The sequence below is a fragment of the Trifolium pratense genome, linkage group LG4 (genome assembly GCF_020283565.1).
Source record: "Trifolium pratense cultivar HEN17-A07 linkage group LG4, ARS_RC_1.1, whole genome shotgun sequence".
NCBI lineage: Eukaryota > Viridiplantae > Streptophyta > Magnoliopsida > Fabales > Fabaceae > Trifolium > Trifolium pratense.
The window spans coordinates 24,013,066-24,036,823 of NC_060062.1; the positions used below are offsets into that span (position 1 = coordinate 24,013,066).

Sequence of the window (23,758 nt, forward strand, 5' to 3'; positions counted from 1 at the left end):
GAAATAAGTTCAGGAGTTTTGTTCCAGACATGAAGGGGAAGGGATGGGTCGGTTTATTTTCTGTTGCAGCTTAATTTAGTTCCTGCTATCCCTTTCTTTGCTGTTATGTTATTGTTTGGTTTTATCGTAGGTGGTTCTTTGTTTTAGGCTTTTTATTCCTTTGACTGTAATTTTTTACTGGCTAGATACATTTCTTTCATAAATTTTTTGCTGATTTCAAATTCTTTTGCTATTAATGTACAGTCATGTCAAGATATATGCGTTATTTGTTGCGGAGAGGTCAGTTGGAGGTTCTATCTAGGATGACCAACACTGGTGACCGCTCGAAAGTATTTCTATTAGGAACGGTTCATCATAAGAAGGTATTGTTTTTAGTCTTTATAAAATTGTGCATTTTTAAATTTAATCTTTTAAAAGAAATTTGGTCTTTTATATTTAATATTCAAAATAATTGTCTTAATATTGTAATGTAATTTAATTGTATGCATAATTAGCTGTATGATATAATTGTGCTTTTTACTAACATCATTTTATTTTGATTGTAGAAATGTAGAAGAGACTAGTTAGGAACCCGTGCAACGCACGGGCGAGGACGATTGTTTCATCTGATTAAATATAGCATTTAGACAATTGGTTGTTAACATAACACAACCATATAAAAAAGACATATAATAATATAATTGTTGTTATAGTTAAAATCTAAACCAACAAACAAACAATAACTTTGCTTCAAAAAAAAAAAAACTTAAAAGTATCATTAAGATAATTAATGTAAATAGAGTTCAAGCAGAAAACCATAATAAACTACAACACGTCAAACATAATTGTTTTTGAAGAAGACAATTATTGATGTTGATTAATGATAACAACATTAAAAAAATCGCGGATCTGAGACAATAAACCGAACTCTTGCACCAGGTTGTATGTTAGCATTTGAACAAATTCAAACCATCTAGCAGATATATACCTCTCATTCCTAATTCTTGAAGATGTTTTGTAGGGGTATTCAAAATCGAATCAAATTCAAACCAATAGAAAAATGAAAATCGAACCAACTCAAACTAAAAACTGTAAAAAAAATCGTTTTGGTTTGCATATGTTCGCATCACTTTTTCAATCAACTAATCTGTTCGGTTCAGGTGGTGATCAATTTTTCCGAAACAAAACACCACACACACACATATAATACCTACTTAATCACATGAAGTATCTACTTTAATTTTACTACATTTTATGTTTGGTAAATCATATGTGAATATATATAAATTAAGCCTATTGCACCAATATGGCTCTTAATATTATGTCAATGTGGCTCTTGGTAAATCTTAGTGAATATATAAATTAGACACTCCAGTCATAGGTCTGCAACATAGTGATTTATATAGATATATTTATCAATACTAAATAAGAAAATCTTTTTAAGGTATACAAAATAACAATCGTTTTGTAGATTGATAAGAAAATCTTTTCACCATTTGGTGTTAAGGTTTTGTTTTATTTGCACTCTTACCATCCTGCATGGGTAGGACAACAATAACACCGCTCTCACCCCCCTCTCTCTGTCATGATTTGTGTTGGTAATAGTACTACAACTACTACTTCATTTTTTGTGAAAAAAAAAACTACTACATTTCAATTCCATTCCATTTCTCTCTCCTCTCTTCACCTTCTTTTTCTTCTCACCAACACCAAAACCGTCTCTCTCTCTCTCTCTCTCTCTCTCTCTCTCTCTCTCTCTCTCTTTCTCTCATTGCTCTGAATTTATCTGTGTTGGCAGTACTACTACTACATTTCAATTCCATTCCATTTCTCTCTTCTCTCTTCACCTCTTCTCTCTCATAAATCATTTCTTTTCTTATTTTTCTTCACACCAACACCAAAACCCTCTCTCTCTCACTCTCTCTCTCTCTCTCTCTAAGGTTTGTAACTTATGAATTCAATCTTCTTCTTACTTCTGATTATTCATTCCATTTCTGAATTTTCACACTTCCTAAATTAGGGTTATTACTACTCCATGGAAATGCTTTGATCTTTCTTTTTTTGATTTCCATTATCTAACCTACTTTTGCTATAACACCTTCAAACTCATTTTTCATCTTTTATTTTCATTTTAGGAACAAGATTTTCACTATTTCTTAGCTCAACTCAGCTTTGGATTTCATACGAGTTTGTTTTTGGATTTCAGTGTAATCACGTCCTAATTCAGGTATGTTTTCTATCTTTGTTAAAACTTGCACAACACTATCAGCAACCTTATATGCTTGTTCTTCCACCATCAGCAACCTTTTATGAAGAACAACCTTTTATGCTTTTATGAAGAACAAGCATAAAAGATGAAAAATGAGTTTGAAGGTGTTATTAGCAAAAGTAGGTTAGATAATGCTTGTTCTTCCTCCATCATAAACACAATCTTTTATGGTTGTTTTTCATCTATTGAGATTTTTTATATTTCAATGTCATGTTTTAACAGGAACAAAAATACAAAAAAGAAACTCAATTTTTTTTTTTTAAGATCACTCCATGAATGTTAAACCAAGATAACTAGAGAGCCAACAATCAAGAACAACTTAAAAATCAAAACTTTACCTACTTTTACTATCTTCATTGTTATTGTTCATTCGTGTTAATGTTAGTACTATTGATTTTTTAGTGTAATAAATGTGTGCTGTGTTTCAATGATTGGATTTAGGGGTGTGTTTGGTTAGCTTAAAAATAATTGAAATTTGTGTTATGTGTTTGGGAAATCTTGCTTAGAAACTTTTTCCATTGAAATTTATGCTTATATGTTTTACTTTTTGTTTATTATCTTTGTAAAAGGATGGATGAAGCTGGTTGGTTAATATGGTGCTTTTCACTCTCTCTCTCTCTCTCTCTCTCTCTCTCTCTCTCTCTATCTCTCTCTCTCTCTCTCTCTCTCTCTCTCTCTCTCTTCCCCTTGCATTCCTTTTTTTTTTGCTGCATTTGTTGTGGTAGTTGTTAGTGTTTTTGTTTCCCTGTGCCTCCTTTTCTCTAGTCTGACGTGGACCAATGAGGGAGCAAGTGTTTAAAGGAGTGTGTTAGAGAGTTTGTCTTTAGCATTTCTCTAGTCTACTCAACTCTAACGTACTTTTTCAAATATATCATACTTAAATTGTTTCATTCTATTTAGCTACACCGAAAAATCTATCCAAAAAGTAGGAACTTATGATTCTAACAAAATCCAAGTTAGTTTCCTAAACCAATCAAATAACTAACTCATCATAAAGACCTCACCAATATCAAGTCATCAGTTCACCCTTCATAAACTTAAATTAACTCACAATCTCAACCTATAATGATCTATTAACTAAGAATATGCATTCAACAACATTACTCAATGTCTACTTACACAATGTTATCAATGTTACTTTCTACATTAATCATTATCATTCCTTACCACTCTAAAATTTTAGTCAAGCTTATTTTAAACCAACCTTATAACTTAAATTGAAATCCTTGGTCACAATTATAATTCCAATCCATATTAATCATACTCCTAAAGTCTATTGGAACAAAAGGACTCCATTCGAGATCCAACTAAAATCTTAAACAAACCACTTCAAAGTAACGCTATTATTAACTTAAGCATTCATTCCAAATGTGAATTTAACTTATGAAAAACATTACTCTCTACTGTATCAACAACTTATTTTCAATTACATGTACATATTCTCAACCTCAAGTAACGCTATTATTAACTTAAGCATTCATTCTTCTAAATAACATAAGAGCCACAATCCATAGCAAGCACTTAGTCAAAGTGAATCCTAGAAACTAACAACTCTAAGTCCAAATTATTCTACTAACAATATAAGGACCTAAACACAAGTTCACCTTCAATTTCATCAACTTATTCTAAATCGACATCAAATTTCACCAATTCCCTTTTGAAGTTAAAATTAATATTAAATCTAAAATTAGTAACAAAACTTGTGAGTAATAAAACTCGTTAGTAATAAAACTTCAAGAGGAACATATAATCTCAAGTTGCTTCTACATCCAATCCAACTAACTTTACCAACATCAAAATAACCATAAATAAACTCATAAATTCCAATCTTATGCTACTAATAAGCTCATGACCAGCAGAACAACTAGAATTAGAGGCCAATACAAAACTTATCAACAAAGAAAACTTTTCCAATTCAAGACCAAGTCATTTTAAAATAAAAGGAAAATAAAACTTTGAATAAAAATGGATTTTCGGTGAGGCAGGGGTACTTTCCGGTGTGGTGATCGTCGGAGGAAGGTGCTCCGATCACGAAATAAGTTCAGGAGTTTTGTTCCAGACATGAAGGGGAAGGGATGGGTCGGTTTATTTTCTGCTGCAGCTTAATTTAGTTCCTGCTATCCCTTTCTTTGCTGTTATGTTATTGTTTGGTTTTATCGTAGGTGGTTCTTTGTTTTAGGCTTTTTATTCCTTTGACTGTAATTTTTTACTGGCCAGATACATTTCTTTCATAAATTTTTTGCTGATTTCAAATTCTTTTGCTATTAATGTACAGTCATGTCAAGATATATGCGTTATTTGTTGCTGAGAGGTCAGTTGGAGGTTCTATCTAGGATGACCAACACTGGTGACCGCTCGAAAGTATTTCTATTAGGAACGGTTCATCATAAGAAGGTATTGTTTTTAGTCTTTATAAAATTGTGCATTTTTAAATTTAATCTTTTAAAAGAAATTTGGTCTTTTATATTTAATATTCAAAATAATTGTCTTAATATTGTAATGTAATTTAATTGTATGCATAATTAGTTGTATGATATAATTGTGCTTTTTACTAACATCATTTTATTTTGATTGTAGAAATGTAGAAGAGACTAGTTAGGAACCCGTGCAACGCACGGGCGAGGACGATTGTTTCATCTGATTAAATATAGCATTTAGACAATTGGTTGTTAACATAACACAACCATATAAAAAAGACATATAATAATATAATTGTTGTTATAGTTAAAATCTAAACCAACAAACAAACAATAACTTTGCTTCAAAAAAAAAACTTAAAAGTATCATTAAGATAATTAATGTAAATAGAGTTCAAGCAAAAAACCATAATAAACTACAACACGTCAAACATAATTGTTTTTGAAGAAGACAATTATTGATGTTGATTAATAATAACAACATTAAAAAAATCGCGGATCTGAGACAATAAACCGAACTCTTGCACCAGGTTGTATGTTAGCATTTGAACAAATTCAAACCATCTAGCAGATATATACCTCTCATTCCTAATTCTTGAAGATGTTTTGTAGGGGTATTCAAAATCGAATCAAATTCAAACCAATAGAAAAATGAAAATCGAACCAACTCAAACTAAAAACTGTAAAAAAAATCGTTTTGGTTTGCATATGTTCGCATCACTTTTTCAATCAACTAATCTGTTCGGTTCAGGTGGTGATCAATTTTTCCAAAACAAAACACCACACACACACATATAATACCTACTTAATCACATGAAGTATCTACTTTAATTTTACTACATTTTATGTTTGGTAAATCATATGTGAATATATATAAATTAACCCTATTGCACCAATGTGGCTCTTAATATTATGTCAATGTGGCTCTTGGTAAATCTTAGTGAATATATAAATTAGACACTCCAGTCAAAGGTCTGCAACATAGTGATTTATATAGATATATTTATCAATACTAAATAAGAAAATCTTTTTAAGGTATACAAAATAACAATCGTTTTGTAGATTGATAAGAAAATCTTTTCACCATTTGGTGTTAAGGTTTTGTTTTATTTGCACTCTTACCATCCTGCATGGGTAGGACAACAATAACACCGCTCTCACCCCCCTCTCTTTGTCATGATTTGTGTTGGTAATAGTACTACAACTACTACTTCATTTTTTGTGAAAAAAAAAACCTACTACTTCATTTCAATTCCATTCCATTTCTCTCTCCTCTCTTCACCTTCTTTTTCTTGTCACCAACACTAAAACCGTCTCTCTCTCTCTCTCTCTCTCTCTCTCTCTCTCTCTCATTGCTCTGAATTTATCTGTGTTGGCAGTACTACTACTACATTTAAATTCCATTCCATTTCTCTCTTCTCTCTTCACCTCTTCTCTCTCATAAATCATTTCTTTTCTTATTTTTCTTCACACCAACACCAAAACCCTCTCTCTCTCTCACTCTCTCTCCCTCTCTCTCTCTCTCTCTAAGGTTTGTAACTTATGAATTCAATCTTCTTCTTACTTCTGATTATTCATTCCATTTCTGAATTTTCACACTTCCTAAATTAGGGTTATTACTACTCCATGGAAATGCTTTGATCTTTCTTTTTTTGATTTCCATTATCTAACCTACTTTTGCTATAACACCTTCAAACTCATTTTTCATCTTTTATTTTCATTTTAGGAACAAGATTTTCACTATTTCTTAGCTCAACTCAGCTTTGGATTTCATACGAGTTTGTTTTTGGATTTCAGTGTAATCACGTCCTAATTCAGGTATGTTTTCTATCTTTGTTAAAACTTGCACAACACTATCAGCAACCTTATATGCTTGTTCTTCCACCATCAGCAACCTTTTATGAAGAACAACCTTTTATGCTTTTATGAAGAACAAGCATAAAAGATGAAAAATGAGTTTGAAGGTGTTATTAGCAAAAGTAGGTTAGATAATGCTTGTTCTTCCTCCATCATAAACACAATCTTTTATGGTTGTTTTTCATCTATTGAGATTTTTTATATTTCAATGTCATGTTTTAACAGGAACAAAAATACAAAAAAGAAACTCAATTTTTTTTTTTTTAAGATCACTCCATGAATGTTAAACCAAGATAACTAGAGAGCCAACAATCAAGAACAACTTAAAAATCAAAACTTTACCTACTTTTACTATCTTCATTGTTATTGTTCATTCGTGTTAATGTTAGTACTATTGATTTTTTAGTGTAATAAATGTGTGCTGTGTTTCAATGATTGGATTTAGGGGTGTGTTTGGTTAGCTTAAAAATAATTGAAATTTGTGTTATGTGTTTGGGAAATCTTGCTTAGAAACTTTTTCCATTGAAATTTATGCTTATATGTTTTACTTTTTGTTTATTATCTTTGTAAAAGGATGGATGAAGCTGGTTGGTTAATATGGTGCTTTTCACTCTCTCTCTCTCTCTCTCTCTCTCTCTCTCTCTCTCTCTCTCTCTCTCTCTCTCTCTCTTCCCCTTGCATTCCTTTTTTTTTTGCTGCATTTGTTGTGGTAGTTGTTAGTGTTTTTGTTTCCCTGTGCCTCCTTTTCTCTAGTCTGACGTGGACCAATGAGGGAGCAAGTGTTTAAAGGAGTGTGTTAGAGAGTTTGTCTTTAGCATTTCTCTAGTCTACTCAACTCTAACGTACTTTTTCAAATATATCATACTTAAATTGTTTCATTCTATTTAGCTACACCGAAAAATCTATCCAAAAAGTAGGAACTTATGATTCTAACAAAATCCAAGTTAGTTTCCTAAACCAATCAAATAACTAACTCATCATAAAGACCTCACCAATATCAAGTCATCAGTTCACCCTTCATAAACTTAAATTAACTCACAATCTCAACCTATAATGATCTATTAACTAAGAATATGCATTCAACAACATTACTCAATGTCTACTTACACAATGTTATCAATGTTACTTTCTACATTAATCATTATCATTCCTTACCACTCTAAAATTTTAGTCAAGCTTATTTTAAACCAACCTTATAACTTAAATTGAAATCCTTGGTCACAATTATAATTCCAATCCATATTAATCATACTCCTAAAGTCTATTGGAACAAAAGGACTCCATTCGAGATCCAACTAAAATCTTAAACAAACCACTTCAAAGTAACGCTATTATTAACTTAAGCATTCATTCCAAATGTGAATTTAACTTATGAAAAACATTACTCTCTACTGTATCAACAACTTATTTTCAATTACATGTACATATTCTCAACCTCAAGTAACGCTATTATTAACTTAAGCATTCATTCTTCTAAATAACATAAGAGCCACAATCCATAGCAAGCACTTAGTCAAAGTGAATCCTAGAAACTAACAACTCTAAGTCCAAATTATTCTACTAACAATATAAGGACCTAAACACAAGTTCACCTTCAATTTCATCAACTTATTCTAAATCGACATCAAATTTCACCAATTCCCTTTTGAAGTTAAAATTAATATTAAATCTAAAATTAGTAACAAAACTTGTGAGTAATAAAACTCGTTAGTAATAAAACTTCAAGAGGAACATATAATCTCAAGTTGCTTCTACATCCAATCCAACTAACTTTACCAACATCAAAATAACCATAAATAAACTCATAAATTCCAATCTTATGCTACTAATAAGCTCATGACCAGCAGAACAACTAGAATTAGAGGCCAATACAAAACTTATCAACAAAGAAAACTTTTCCAATTCAAGACCAAGTCATTTTAAAATAAAAGGAAAATAAAACTTTGAATAAAAATGGATTTTCGGTGAGGCAGGGGTACTTTCCGGTGTGGTGATCGTCGGAGGAAGGTGCTTCGATCACGAAATAAGTTCAGGAGTTTTGTTCCAGACATGAAGGGGAAGGGATGGGTCGGTTTATTTTCTGCTGCAGCTTAATTTAGTTCCTGCTATCCCTTTCTTTGCTGTTATGTTATTGTTTGGTTTTATCGTAGGTGGTTCTTTGTTTTAGGCTTTTTATTCCTTTGACTATAATTTTTTACTGGCCAGATACATTTCTTTCATAAATTTTTTGCTGATTTCAAATTCTTTTGCTATTAATGTACAGTCATGTCAAGATATATGCGTTATTTGTTGCTGAGAGGTCAGTTGGAGGTTCTATCTAGGATGACCAACACTGGTGACCGCTCGAAAGTATTTCTATTAGGAACGGTTCATCATAAGAAGGTATTGTTTTTAGTCTTTATAAAATTGTGCATTTTTAAATTTAATCTTTTAAAAGAAATTTGGTCTTTTATATTTAATATTCAAAATAATTGTCTTAATATTGTAATGTAATTTAATTGTATGCATAATTAGTTGTATGATATAATTGTGCTTTTTACTAACATCATTTTATTTTGATTGTAGAAATGTAGAAGAGACTAGTTAGGAACCCGTGCAACGCACGGGCGAGGACGATTGTTTCATCTGATTAAATATAGCATTTAGACAATTGGTTGTTAACATAACACAACCATATAAAAAAGACATATAATAATATAATTGTTGTTATAGTTAAAATCTAAACCAACAAACAAACAATAACTTTGCTTCAAAAAAAAAAACTTAAAAGTATCATTAAGATAATTAATGTAAATAGAGTTCAAGCAAAAAACCATAATAAACTACAACACGTCAAACATAATTGTTTTTGAAGAAGACAATTATTGATGTTGATTAATAATAACAACATTAAAAAAATCGCGGATCTGAGACAATAAACCGAACTCTTGCACCAGGTTGTATGTTAGCATTTGAACAAATTCAAACCATCTAGCAGATATATACCTCTCATTCCTAATTCTTGAAGATGTTTTGTAGGGGTATTCAAAATCGAATCAAATTCAAACCAATAGAAAAATGAAAATCGAACCAACTCAAACTAAAAACTGTAAAAAAAATCGTTTTGGTTTGCATATGTTCGCATCACTTTTTCAATCAACTAATCTGTTCGGTTCAGGTGGTGATCAATTTTTCCAAAACAAAACACCACACACACACATATAATACCTACTTAATCACATGAAGTATCTACTTTAATTTTACTACATTTTATGTTTGGTAAATCATATGTGAATATATATAAATTAACCCTATTGCACCAATGTGGCTCTTAATATTATGTCAATGTGGCTCTTGGTAAATCTTAGTGAATATATAAATTAGACACTCCAGTCAAAGGTCTGCAACATAGTGATTTATATAGATATATTTATCAATACTAAATAAGAAAATCTTTTTAAGGTATACAAAATAACAATCGTTTTGTAGATTGATAAGAAAATCTTTTCACCATTTGGTGTTAAGGTTTTGTTTTATTTGCACTCTTACCATCCTGCATGGGTAGGACAACAATAACACCGCTCTCACCCCCCTCTCTTTGTCATGATTTGTGTTGGTAATAGTACTACAACTACTACTTCATTTTTTGTGAAAAAAAAAACCTACTACTTCATTTCAATTCCATTCCATTTCTCTCTCTTCTCTTCACCTTCTTTTTCTTCTCACCAACACTAAAACCGTCTCTCTCTCTCTCTCTCTCTCTCTCTCTCTCTCTCATTGCTCTGAATTTATCTGTGTTGGCAGTACTACTACTACATTTAAATTCCATTCCATTTCTCTCTTCTCTCTTCACCTCTTCTCTCTCATAAATCATTTCTTTTCTTATTTTTCTTCACACCAACACCAAAACCCTCTCTCTCTCTCACTCTCTCCCTCTCTCTCTCTCTCTCTCTCTCTAAGGTTTGTAACTTATGAATTCAATCTTCTTCTTACTTCTGATTATTCATTCCATTTCTGAATTTTCACACTTCCTAAATTAGGGTTATTACTACTCCATGGAAATGCTTTGATCTTTCTTTTTTTGATTTCCATTATCTAACCTACTTTTGCTATAACACCTTCAAACTCATTTTTCATCTTTTATTTTCATTTTAGGAACAAGATTTTCACTGTTTCTTAGCTCAACTCAGCTTTGGATTTCATACGAGTTTGTTTTTGGATTTCAGTGTAATCACCTTCTAATTCAGGTATGTTTTCTATCTTTGTTAAAACTTGCACAACACTATCAGCAACCTTTTATGCTTGTTCTTCCACCATCAGCAACCTTTTATGAAGAACAACCTTTTATGCTTTTATGAAGAACAAGCATAAAAGATGAAAAATGATTTTAAGGTGTTATTAGCAAAAGTATGTTAGATAATGCTTGTTCTTCCTCCATCATAAACACAATCTTTTATGCTTGTTTTTCATCTATTGAGATTTTTTATATTTCAATGTCATGTTTTAACAGGAACAAAAATACAAAAAAGAAACTCAATTTTTTTTTTTTTAAGATCACTCCATGAATGTTAAACCAAGATAACTAGAGAGCCAACAATCAAGAACAACTTAAAAATCAAAACTTTACCTACTTTTACTATCTTCATTGTTATTGTTCATTCGTGTTAATGTTAGTACTATTGATTTTTTAGTGTAATAAATGTGTGCTGTGTTTCAATGATTGGATTTAGGGGTGTGTTTGGTTAGCTTAAAAATAATTGAAATTTGTGTTATGTGTTTGGGAAATCTTGCTTAGAAACTTTTTCCATTGAAATTTATGCTTATTTGTTTTACTTTTTGTTTATTATCTTTGTAAAAGGATGGATGAAGCTGGTTGGTTAATATGGTGTTTTTCACTCTCTCTCTCTCTCTCTCTTCCCCTTGCATTCCTTTTTTTTTGCTGCATTTGTTGTGGTAGTTGTTAGTGTTTTTGTTTCCCTGTGCCTCCTTTTCTCTAGTCTGACGTGGACCAATGAGGGAGCAAGTGTTTAAAGGAGTGTGTTAGAGAGTTTGTCTTTAGCATTTCTCTAGTCTACTCAACTCTAACGTACTTTTTCAAATATATCATACTTAAATTGTTTCATTCTATTTAGCTACACCGAAAAATCTATCCAAAAAGTAGGAACTTATGATTCTAACAAAATCCAAGTTAGTTTCCTAAACCAATCAAATAACTAACTCATCATAAAGACCTCACCAATATCAAGTCATCAATTCACCCTTCATAAACTTAAATTAACTCACAATCTCAACCTATAATGATCTATTAACTAAGAATATGCATTCAACAACATTACTCAATGTCTACTTACACAATGTTATCAATGTTACTTTCTACATTAATCATTATCATTCCTTACCACTCTAAAATTTTAGTCAAGCTTATTTTAAACCAACCTTATAACTTAAATTGAAATCCTTGGTCACAATTATAATTCCAATCCATATTAATCATACTCCTAAAGTCTATTGGAACAAAAGGACTCCATTCGAGATCCAACTAAAATCTTAAACAAACCACTTCAAAGTAACGCTATTATTAACTTAAGCATTCATTCCAAATGTGAATTTAACTTATGAAAAACATTACTCTCTACTGTATCAACAACTTATTTTCAATTACATGTACATATTCTCAACCTCAAGTAACGCTATTATTAACTTAAGCATTCATTCTTCTAAATAACATAAGAGCCACAATCCATAGCAAGCACTTACTCAAAGTGAATCCTAGAAACTAACAACTCTAAGTCCAAATTATTCTACTAACAATATAAGGACCTAAACACAAGTTCACCTTCAATTTCATCAACTTATTCTAAATCGACATCAAATTTCACCAATTCCCTTTTGAAGTTAAAATTAATATTAAATCTAAAATTAGTAACAAAACTTGTGAGTAATAAAACTCGTTAGTAATAAAACTTCAAGAGGAACCTATAATCTCAAGTTGCTTCTACATCCAATCCAACTAACTTTACCAACATCAAAATAACCATAAATAAACTCATAAATTCCAATCTTATGCTACTAATAAGCTCATGACTAGCAGAACAACTAGAATTAGAGGCCAACTATTATTAATTTTTTATTTGTTTACTTGGTTTCAACTATTTCAGGTTAATATGGCCATGCAGGAAAGCCGCAGACAGGAGTTGCATGAATTGTATCCATCCATGACTGTACGTAACATTTTAGTATTTACATTTTCAGAAATGCTATCAAGACAAAAATCCTCCAACAAATATACAACACAGAGGGGTATATTGGTCAATTTACTAATTAAGAAACCTCTCACATGTGACATTATCCATTCGTCATTTTCCTTTTTTACATTAGCACCTATTAAATCAGTATTTTTTAGCAACTGGCTTAGAAGATAAAGAATATGAATTGGATAATAAGTCCAAATAGAAAGTTAATTCGTAGCCCGATTAGCTTTTTTCCAAACCTAGCCAAACTTAATCTTTACAAGATGCAGATTAGATGGTTTAGAGATATAGAAAATTTCTATAAAAATATAGATAAACAACTGTCTAAAGAATATAGACAAATGGCTAAACTATTCCAGAAAAACCTCAAATTTATGGCAAGATGAGTGGAGATAGTGTAACACTTAGATTACAGAAAATTCTAGATAACTTTTCTGACCTTCAGAATAGGGTAGAAAAACAAACATCCTATTTAGAAAGACAATTTAAAGAAGATAAACCCCATGACACATGGAGTTTTAGTAACGAAGGTTTCACCTGCTATGAAGAAGATGAAAGTCATAAATACCCTCACCTTTTTCATACAAAAAATCCACAACTCAACAACATAGCATGTATGATAACTTACATAATAAAAAACCTTTGTCAAGAGAAACTTGTTGAAGAAATTCAACCTGTTAAGCTAGAATGGTATCAAAGGGTAGATATAATTCTAGAAGAACAAAGAAAGAGTCAAGAAAGGATAGAAGACCTTTTAGAACTTTTAGAAAAAAGATATTTAACTCAGGATGAGTTAACTCAAATTCTTAAGAGGGGGGAAGATAGGGGAAAAGCAATAGTTATCCCGGAACCAGAAATTCAAACCCAACCTAAAGAAAAAACTTCTGAATCCAAACAATTAAGTATTAGACCACCTTCTACTTACTTTTAATGGAAGATACAGAAGAAACCCTTAATAGGCAACTAGAAAACCTAGAAAGACTTATGGTCTCTTTAGATATAAGTGGAAAAAACCAGGAGATCCCTGATAACAAATCTGAAGATAACAATCAGATCATTTATGATTTTAGCTCAGAAGAAGCTAGTGAAAACGAAAATGAGAATCCTCATTTCGTAAAAATAGAAGAACATGGAGAAACTTCAGGTACCAAAAGACCTGCAGATTTTGAAAAGGAATTTACCAAACAAAAATTCCAAAAAGTACCTCATTACTATGAGCCTTCACAAAACCCTTTTCAAGGACAAGGTGTTTTAGACATAGATTGTAGTTTAGACACTGCAAAGGATCTTAGAGATTGGTACAATACAAATAATGTATTAATCCATCTGAATGAAGATCTAAGAAATTTAGGATCAGCTGATATTTTCAACTACCTACAATATAAAACTAGAGGAAATGCATTCAAATACATTTCAAATCTACCACCACAAGTTATAGGAACTATGCCTTTAATAGGATCCTTAGTTACAGACTGGGTATATAGCTTACTAGTCAAAGAATTCAAAGGATGGAAGGATACCGTCCAATCAAAAGCAGCATTTTCCGATCAAAATCTTTGGAAAATAACTAATTTAAAAATTTGCAATATGTGTTACATTGATAACTTTATTTGTGAATTTCAGAGTTATTATTATAACATAGACAATGAAACAAGACTATCAAGAGGATTGTTAGATCTCTTCTATGATAAGCTTCCAGAAGGAGTGTCAACTCAAGTCAAACTATACTTTACCTCAATATCATCAGAAGGAAAGGTAGATGATACTCTAGGAGGAAGAATAACTGTTTTAAAACAGTGGCTCACAGATAAATGTAGCGAAAAGATAGCAAAAAGAGAAGCTAAAGTATCACTTTGCTGTGATAAGTTACAAAACAAAGTAGGAAACTATAGGTGTAACTCTAGAAATCCTAAAAAGAAATCTAGAAGAAATATAAGGTCTTATAAGAAAAAGAAATTCAGAAAAATCCCTTTTAAGAAATTTAGAAAAGGAGATAAGAAATTCTTTAGGAAAAAACCACCTTATCCTAAAAGAAAAACATGTCCACAAAATAAGAAATCATGCACATGTTGGTTATGTCATGAAGAAGGACACTATGCCAATGAATGCCCTAAAAGAGATAACCCTAAGAAAAATGTCTTACAAGCCATATACGCAATAGGATATGAACCTATAGAATCAGATGTAGAATCTGATGAGGAAATTTATGAATACTGCACAGAGACAGATTCAGAGATAGACTTAGATGTCGAAGAAAGTACTTGGTAAAGGAAATCCAAGTGCAACATTTATAAAAATAGTGCTAGAAAATAAAAACCTTTTAGCCTATATAGATACAGGTGCAACCCTTTGTTTTGGAAGAAAATCGATCTCTAGGAACTGGGATAGATTAGAAAAGCCAAAGGAAATAGTTGTTGCAGACAAGTCAAAACATCAAATATGGTTTAGCCTTAAGGATGTATCTATAGAAATTGAAGGATATAAGTTTTTTATCCCTACAATTTATTTACATGATTCAGGTCTTGATCTAATCATTGGAAACAATTTTCTAAAATTATACGAACCCTTTATTCAAAGGAGTAATACAATTTCTCTTCGATGGAAAAATCTTGGAAATCCAGACGAAAAGAAAATGATTACTACAAAAATAATTACTAGAAATGAAATTTTAAAAATGATTTCTGGCAATTTGAAAAAACTTAGTTCTATTTGGGAAGAGTATAAATTCTTTTCAACTTTGGAAGAAAGACTCGATGAAGTTTGTTCTGATGATCCATTAGATAATCAGAAAAATACTAATCATGAATTAATAGTAATTCGACTTAAAAACTCGAATGAAGAAGTCAATGTTCCTAATAGAATTCCATATACTATTAAGGATGTTGAAGAATTCAAAACTGAGTGTAAAGATTTACTTGAAAAAGGATTAATAAGACCTTCTTCAAGCCCACATTCAGCTCCAGCTTTTTATGTCGAAAATCATAACGAGATAAAAAGAGGGAAAAGAAGAATGGTAATTAACTATAAGAAACTCAATCTTGCAACCATTGGAGATTCTTATGGATTACCTAGAAAAGATTTTATTTTTGAAAAAATTAAAGGTTGTAACTATTTTTCATCCCTTGATGCAAAATCAGGATACTATCAGCTAAGACTTTCTGATGAAACAAAACCTTTAACGGCATTTTCATGTCCGCCACAAAAACACTTTGAATGGAATGTTTTACCCTTTGGGTTAAAACAAGCACCTTCAATATATCAAAGATTTATGGATAATTCTTTACAAGGATTAGACCATATATGTCTTGCATATATTGACGATATACTTATTTTTACAAAAGGAACAAAAGAACAACATATCAAGGCTGTTGAAATAGTTCTTTTAAGAATTAAAGAAAAAGGAATTGTTATTTCAAAAAAGAAATCACAACTTTGTAAAACTGAAATTGAGTATCTCGGAGTAATCATAAAAGATAATGGAGAACTCAATTTAGCACCACATACCCAGGAAAAGATTTCCGCTTTCCCTGATGTATTAGTGGATAGAAAACAAATTCAAAGATTCTTAGGATGTTTGAATTATATTGCCAATGAAGGATTTTTTAAAAACTTGGCAAAAGAAAGAAAAATTTTACAAAAGAAAATTTCTGAAAAAATTCCTTGGTTATGGACAGACGAAGATACTAAGATTGTGAAAACAATTAAGAGTAAAATTCAAGTCCTACCAAAGCTTTACAATCCCACAAATAATGACTTTCTAGTTGTCGAAATTGATGCATCCAAAGATACATGGGCAGGATGTATGAGAGCTTTCCCTAACGGAAAAGCAACATTAAAACTCAATGAGTTTGGTGAAAATCTGAGAGTAACCTCAGATATACAATCTGATCTGATTTCGAAAGAAGGAAAGACAGATAAAAAACAAAATTTGGTAGATTACTCTGCTAAATTTAATATAAAAGAAAAAGAGTTATTACTCTGTAAATACATATCGGGAACTTTTTCTGATACAGAAACAAGATATCCGATAGCTGAGTTAGAAACACTTGCATGTGTTCGAGTATTAGAAAAATGGAGAGTAGAACTTCTACCCTCTAGGTTTCTTTTGCGAACAGATTCAAAATATCTAACAGGATTCTGGAGATATAATATAAAAGCAGATTATAAAAGCGGACGATTAATTCGTTGGCAGATGAAATTACAACAATTTCAACCATACATTCAGTATATAAAATCTGAAAACAACAGTTTTGCAGATACTCTTACACGGGAATGGAGCAAGCAATAAAGATCTTGCAACATAATCTGAAACAAAAAGACGAGCAGATTGAAGCTACTCAACAGCGTCTTACAAAACTCTCTTCTGAGAGGGGGGAGATAATTACAACATTACAAAATTTGCAACAATATACAGCAAATACAAACATCAGTGAATCAACTGAAGAAAAAAGCAGCAGCAACACCAAAGAAAATTGGGACTTGCTTGGACAAGATTCTGGAAAATACAACTACTATGTAAAGTATTCAGCTCCAGAAAGCTCGAAGATTCCAATTGAAGCAATAGCACCAAGTGATTTGAAAAAGGAACAAGAATCTTCAGAAATATCTTCAGACAGCAAGAAATCATGGGCTGATGAAGTAGAAGAAGAAGATGAAGCAAGAAAAAATGGTTTGTCAACAACTATCCAAACAAACGATCCCGTAAACAATGAAATAGGGAAGTTTGAAGCTTATGTCATTTTCGATGGTCCAATGAAAGGGATCTACAGAAAATGGGCAATAGCAAAACAGCACATCATCGGAAAAAATGTACGCCACAAAGGCTACAAAACCATTAAAGAAGCAGAACAAGCTCTTTACGGTCCTTACAAGGAAATTACAGCAGCAAAAGATATCCAAAGATCTTCAACAATGGAGTCAAAAAAGAAGCTGTCAATTGATAAAATCCGCCAGCTAGAACATCAAAAAACATTCCACTTAGCAGACCCAACTTTCACAGAGTTTAGTCTTAGATGGAAATGGATAAATAACTATATAGAAGAATTCTCTACAGATTGCTTCTACCCAACAAACAAGTATGGATGTTCAAAAACGGTCCTACTTCCAGGAATAGACAATCAGCTTTGTCTATCATTCTTTCAAAATGGATTGATCAGCACAATTTATCTCGAAGAAAAAGAACAAAGAAGTTTTGGAGAACTCAAATACTTTCCAGAAGAACTTCAAAACCTAGTACAAAAATTCAACAATCTCTTTGCCAAAGGAAAAGAAATATTCCTTCAAATTGATTCAACATATCCATGGTACGATGAAATTACTCTGGATTTAACTATAAAACCACAATATCTCATCAAAATAGGGATATCGAACAAGACATACCCAACTATGTCGAAAGAAAAAAATGAATGGCACCCAGCCAGTTACATTGCACAGATGAAACACTTCAGACAAAAGGTTACCAGGTTAACCCAGCAAACAAACTACAGGGTTGTTTACGACGATCCATTAACAGTCGTTTACAGCGATTCCAGAAAGCCAGCCAAGGAGAAAGATTTACAGGCTGTTAAAAAACTTGAAGAAAGAGTTGACCAGCTAAAGGAAGACTACACAAAACTACCCATGGTAATTAGAGAAGAACTGTGTACAAGTTTTACACAAAATTACAAAGGACACGTGTGTGAAATCTGTCCGCCAAAATCGTCGGCACAAAACGACAAGGAAGCACTCAGTGGAAAACAACACGTCACAATGTAGTGGCAGACAAATGTGGGTCGGATAAGACTGCCTTATCACTAAGGCATCTACTTTATGTAAATTATTGTTTGTCCGTTTTCTTTAGTGCGTTTTTTCTTTTGCTTTAATAGCTATCACGGATAGGGACATGTGAACTACTTGTGAGTCCTACTCCGCTATAAATAAGAGCCTTGATGCTCGTTTGTAATCAGAATGAAAATTAAGTTTGAATGAAGTTTTTCATTTCTCCTAAAATTTTAAAATTTTAGTGTTGATAGTTGAGGTAATACTCTGGAGCTATCAGAACGTTGAGGTAATACTCTGGAGCGTTCACAAATCAAAATTCGAAAGAATCATAGACGGTCGTAGTGGACTGATAACAGAGACGAAAGTCATCTATTCAAAATCAAATTCAAGAATATCAAATCAGGTAAAAATATGTTTATGTTAAGTTTATTTAACATCTTTCAATACTATGGAATATCAAAGTTCTGTTTAAATAATGTTCAAATACATGTTAAAATATTTCAAAGATCAATATGACTGAAGTATCATATTTCGAAGAAACATCTAGCTATCACACAGATGTTATCTGTGATAATAAAATAGAAAGTGCAGAATTATCTTTAACTGCAGAAGAAAATTTCAAGAAGAAATATAGCATTTTCAAAAATATTTTCTCAAGAAAAAATATTCTGAAATTTGGAATAATGACAGGAGAAGAAGCAATTCCCATTGATTCTACTCATGGAAATATAGTTATATCTACTATAGATACAGCTCAACTTAAAGAAAGAATTAAAACTTTTTCAGAAAATGAAAGATCTAAGATCGGTTATATTCATATATCGACCATTCAAATTTTAATTAAAAGTACTTTTATGAAAGGTATTAATTCACCTCTAGAAATAGCTTTAAAAGACTCTAGAATTCTAGACATAGATCAAGCAACAATTGCAAAAGGAAATTGCAATCTAAAATATGGTAAAATCAAATTTGATATAAATTTACAAATTGGTTTATCCCTAAAAGATAAGGATCTTGATAGATCTATAGTTTTTCATTATAAAATGAAAAACAAAAATTTTATGAAAAAAGGTAATCACCCCTTTACCATTTACTATAGAATTAACTATGCTCTGAGTAATTCACATCACAGTATAGAATTCAAAGGAAAAGACACAATTCATATTGACGAATTGTTTGCACCTATAGTGACTCTAAAGTCACCTATATTCAAAAGCCTAGCAAGGAATAGTTGTTCTTTGATAGAAGCTGACAGAGATCTGTTTGAGGAAACAGAAGACAAATCGTTATTCAGAAGCAAAAGCCTTAGAATAACACCACCCAAAAGAGATTTTTATATCTCAGAACAAAAAGAGCTAAGTAAGCTACATAGTTCAATAGAAGGACTATCCTTACAAGTCCAAAATTTAGATAGAAAAATCTAAGAGATGCCTGGAGCAACTTGGGCATACCTTTTAGAATTAGAGTTAGAAGAATACCAAAAAACTCTAAAAATGATTCTAGAAAAAGACCCCACACATATCTACGGATTCTATGATGTGGTTAAGTATAATATAGAGCGCCTTGAAGGCACTATAGAATGGGCATCACAAACCCAAACATATGATGAAAACGACGTTAGAAGTTTTCAAAAATGTCTCCAAAGAGACTTAAATCTCTCAAGGATTCAAAAGACTCTCGAAAAATTACCTTCCGCAGATGCAGCTACTATGCAGCTACCTCTGACGAAAACTCTGGTATCAGAGCTTAACATCCATCCAAGGTTTAAAAATAAAAAGAAAAATCTTTTTAAAAAAAAAACAGTTTGGTCAAGAACCGATTTAAAAGAAAAACTTTTAAAAACGGTTTTGTCAAGAACCAATTTAAAAAGAACAACAAAGGATGACATGGTAATAGTATAATTGTTGTATTTTTGGCATTGAATGTGTCCCTATAGCATTGCTCTTACATTTTGATATAATATATTTATATATGATATAATTTATTGGTTATGTCTTAAATTATAAATCATTTTATATGAGAGAATATATTTAATTGAAATAAAATAATATTTGAGACTGATTTTTGTCAAATGTCTTTAATTTCGATTTCTCAGGTAGATGAGATTGAGGATCAAGCAGCTGATGATATTGAGCTTAATTATCGAGACAGGTAGTTTTAATAATTTTAATATTTTAATTGGTTCATGTTTATATAGTCACTACAAAAAAAATTGTCTTTTGCGACTGATATGTAGCGGCTGTTCTTTGGAACCGTCGCCGCTATCATATTTTCAAGATAGTTTGTGGCCGTTCAATCCTAAACCGTTGTGATTTTTTCTAATTCCGCGCGACTTCACACACTCAAATCACTCTATTTTTCTCTCCAGGATTTCAATTTTTTTTCTCAAACCCTTTCTTCTTCACATATTCGTTCAAAATCGATTCCTTCAATCGCTTTGTTCTTCACATATTTTTTTTCTCAAATTCATTCAACTTAAGCTTCAATCTTCACAATCCAGGTTCATTCAGTTAAATTTGCTAATTAGGTTCACTTAATTTAGTATGATTTTGAAATTTGGTAATTAGGTTTTTGACATTTCAATGTTTGTTCCCATATTCAGCTTCTGCTTCCTTCAATCAAGCTTCAGATTCGTTTTTCGCCGAGATTGGTTCAAATATTCAGCTTCTGCTTCAGATTCGTCCTACAGCTATGTTCATTCAAACTTCAAAATCCAGGTTCATTTGGTTAAATTTTATTTCCAATTTTACTTTAAAATTTTATGCAAATCAAACCCGATTATTCAGTTATGATTCAGTTATTGAACTTAGTTAAAAGGTATACAAATGGATAATAGATGCAAAATGGATAGAAATTTAACCTAAGTATTTTAGTGATTGTCAATAAATGCACTCTTTAGAGTTTGTACTTTGGTTCACCTAGTGAGCATATATGTTAGTTATTGTTAAAAATTTCAATCTAGTGATGCAACGGAACAGTAGACAACATCTCAGTACACTACAAGAAAAACTTTAATTTGTCACAAATGCTTAGCGGTGGTTCCTATCAACCGTTGTGGCTATTTTTCATTTTAGAGGATTGCGGCCATTACCTTTAAACGTTCGTGACTTATTTCATAATCGCGGAATCGCGTTGCCTCTTTTTTTTTCCCTTAGCCAATAGTAGCTTGTGCCTTGTGGCAGTGATTTTTAGATATTGTGTTGTTGAATGTCATGGTTCTAACTTCTAAGGATCATAACACCATGTACCTTAAATTTGTGTAGGGTAATCTCAATTTGATAACACAAGCATTGGAAGCAGTTGGTTGTCGGGTGGAGGTGATACCAGATCCAACAACTGTTCATTTCCATCTACCGAACCACCTCCTTGTTCGAGTGCACAGAGAGTATGACAAATTCATTGAAGAACTTACGAGTTATTTTCCCCATGAAAAGGACGGTATCCTCAAATTCTATGGTGAATGCTGGAAGGTCTGTCTTAATTGAGGTGACTACAGCTCCCTTATAAGGTGTTTTTGCCTCCACTTGTAATTCACTTTTTCTTAAAAGCTTATTTGTATGATGGCTAGATTTTCAATGCCTTGAATTCATTGGAGTTGAAGTCGCTAGAGGAGCCACTCTACCTTTTTGGACAGTTTTTTCAGAAGCCACTTGAATGCTTGACAATAGGTACTTTAATTTCTTATTTGTTTGTTTTGAATATGTGGCTACAATGCTAAAATCGTAAATTCCAATTTCGAAAGTAGTTTTGGTTCCTATTAGCTTTTCTGATCACATTATTATATGACAGCCTATTATTTGCTTCAAAATGCTGGAGCCATAGCCCGGAAGTATATTCAGGATCCACAATTGTTGTCTTTCATAGACGCAGAGGTAGATACAACTAGTAATTTGATTCAGTTAGAAAGTTCACATAATTTAATAGGAAAGTGTTAATAATCGTGAAGAATTATCCTACGAAATGTGTTTCATTAGCTAAAATAAACAGTGCCACATTAGCTATTCATGATAAATATTTTTTTATTCTAAATAGCACCAGTCATTCACTAATTATTCAGTTTATTTACACATGATCGGTAATTTTGCTTCATAAAAACTCTATGGTATTGCAGTGTTTTATAGTGAGCACGGTCAACGCTTTGCAGACTGCAATGATCAATGCTAGCATGGTAACTTGTTCACCCAGCCTTTTGCATTTTTTCATTTCATTCATGCAATGTTCTTATTGTACTTTTGAAAGTGTCTTGGAGAGAAGTTATGCTTCCATTTCATTGCTCTGTAGGGACACCAAAGACACATCGACGATACCTAGCCCGCGATAAGGGTACCTATGCATGTTAAGACAAATTCTATGAAATGTTAAGCCAAATCTTTATTACTTGTGTATATTTTTTCATCTGAACTTAAACCTCAACTCTAACTCTAGGTAGGGACACCAAAGACACATCGATGATACCTAGCCCGCGATGAGGGTACTTATGGACCAATGCCGTGCAGCATTCCAAAACCGTCACTAAAAGCCAAATTTCTTGTAGTGAGTATTGTTTATTTTATTTTATTTTATTTTATTTTATTTTTCTTTCTTATTAGTTACATGGTGGATGGATTGTTAAGACTGGACAAGTCTTCAATTCTTGGGATCGTTGGAAGGGACCACCTGAAAGGAATGAAACGTGATTGGGAGGAGAAGACTGGAATACCTCAAAATAGTTTCTTGAATTTTCGTTCTGATTAAGATACATTTTTTTGGATCGTAATACTTGGTTTCTACTTGCACCATATACTTTATTTTTGGTGCACACTACCTGCCTTAACTATAATCTGTCTTTGTTATTATTTTTAACATGTATTGCCAATTTAAGTGGATTGGCTATGAGAGATATGAGACTATTATTAATCAAGAAAATTTAATTATTCACTCTTGACAGTTCATTACTATTTAGGAAAATAATGTCACATAAAATGTGCAAGAGTGAATAATTAAATTTTCTTGATTAATAATAGTCTCATATCTCTCATAGCCAATCCACTTAAATTGGCAATACATGTTAAAAATAATAACAAAGACAGATTATAGTTAAGGCAGGTAGTGTGCACCAAAAATAAAGTATATGGTGCAAGTAGAAACCAAGTATTACGATCCAAAAAAATGTATCTTAATCAGAACGAAAATTCAAGAAACTATTTTGAGGTATTCCAGTCTTCTCCTCCCAATCACGTTTCATTCCTTTCAGGTGGTCCCTTCCA

At 31.7% G+C, this 23,758-nt stretch overlaps 2 protein-coding genes across 7 annotated transcripts; both read left to right on the top strand.

The window, feature by feature from the left end:
• Positions 1-18,974: 18,974 nt before the first annotated feature.
• On the top strand, positions 18,975-19,936 carry LOC123922331. The gene has a single exon (XM_045975058.1). The coding sequence runs from the start codon at positions 19,025-19,027 to the stop codon at positions 19,934-19,936; it is 912 nt and encodes a 303-aa protein (XP_045831014.1). The 5' UTR covers positions 18,975-19,024.
• Positions 19,937-20,578: 642 nt separating this feature from the next.
• On the top strand, positions 20,579-23,474 carry LOC123921288 (prolycopene isomerase, chloroplastic-like). 6 transcript variants are annotated; one of them, XM_045973770.1, is made up of 8 exons: positions 20,579-20,663; positions 21,115-21,229; positions 21,776-21,982; positions 22,081-22,180; positions 22,302-22,384; positions 22,624-22,680; positions 22,794-22,835; positions 22,938-23,041. In XM_045973770.1, exons 1-7 carry the CDS (start codon positions 20,584-20,586, stop codon positions 22,821-22,823), a joined length of 672 nt encoding a protein of 223 aa, XP_045829726.1. In that variant the 5' UTR covers positions 20,579-20,583; the 3' UTR covers positions 22,824-22,835; positions 22,938-23,041. The 6 variants fall into 6 exon arrangements, with proteins under 6 accessions (XP_045829726.1, XP_045829725.1, XP_045829724.1 ...); XM_045973769.1 differs by lacking the exons at positions 22,794-22,835; positions 22,938-23,041 and adding an exon at positions 23,102-23,474; XM_045973768.1 differs by having other exon boundaries at positions 22,624-22,835; positions 22,938-23,027.
• Positions 23,475-23,758: the final 284 nt, after the last annotated feature.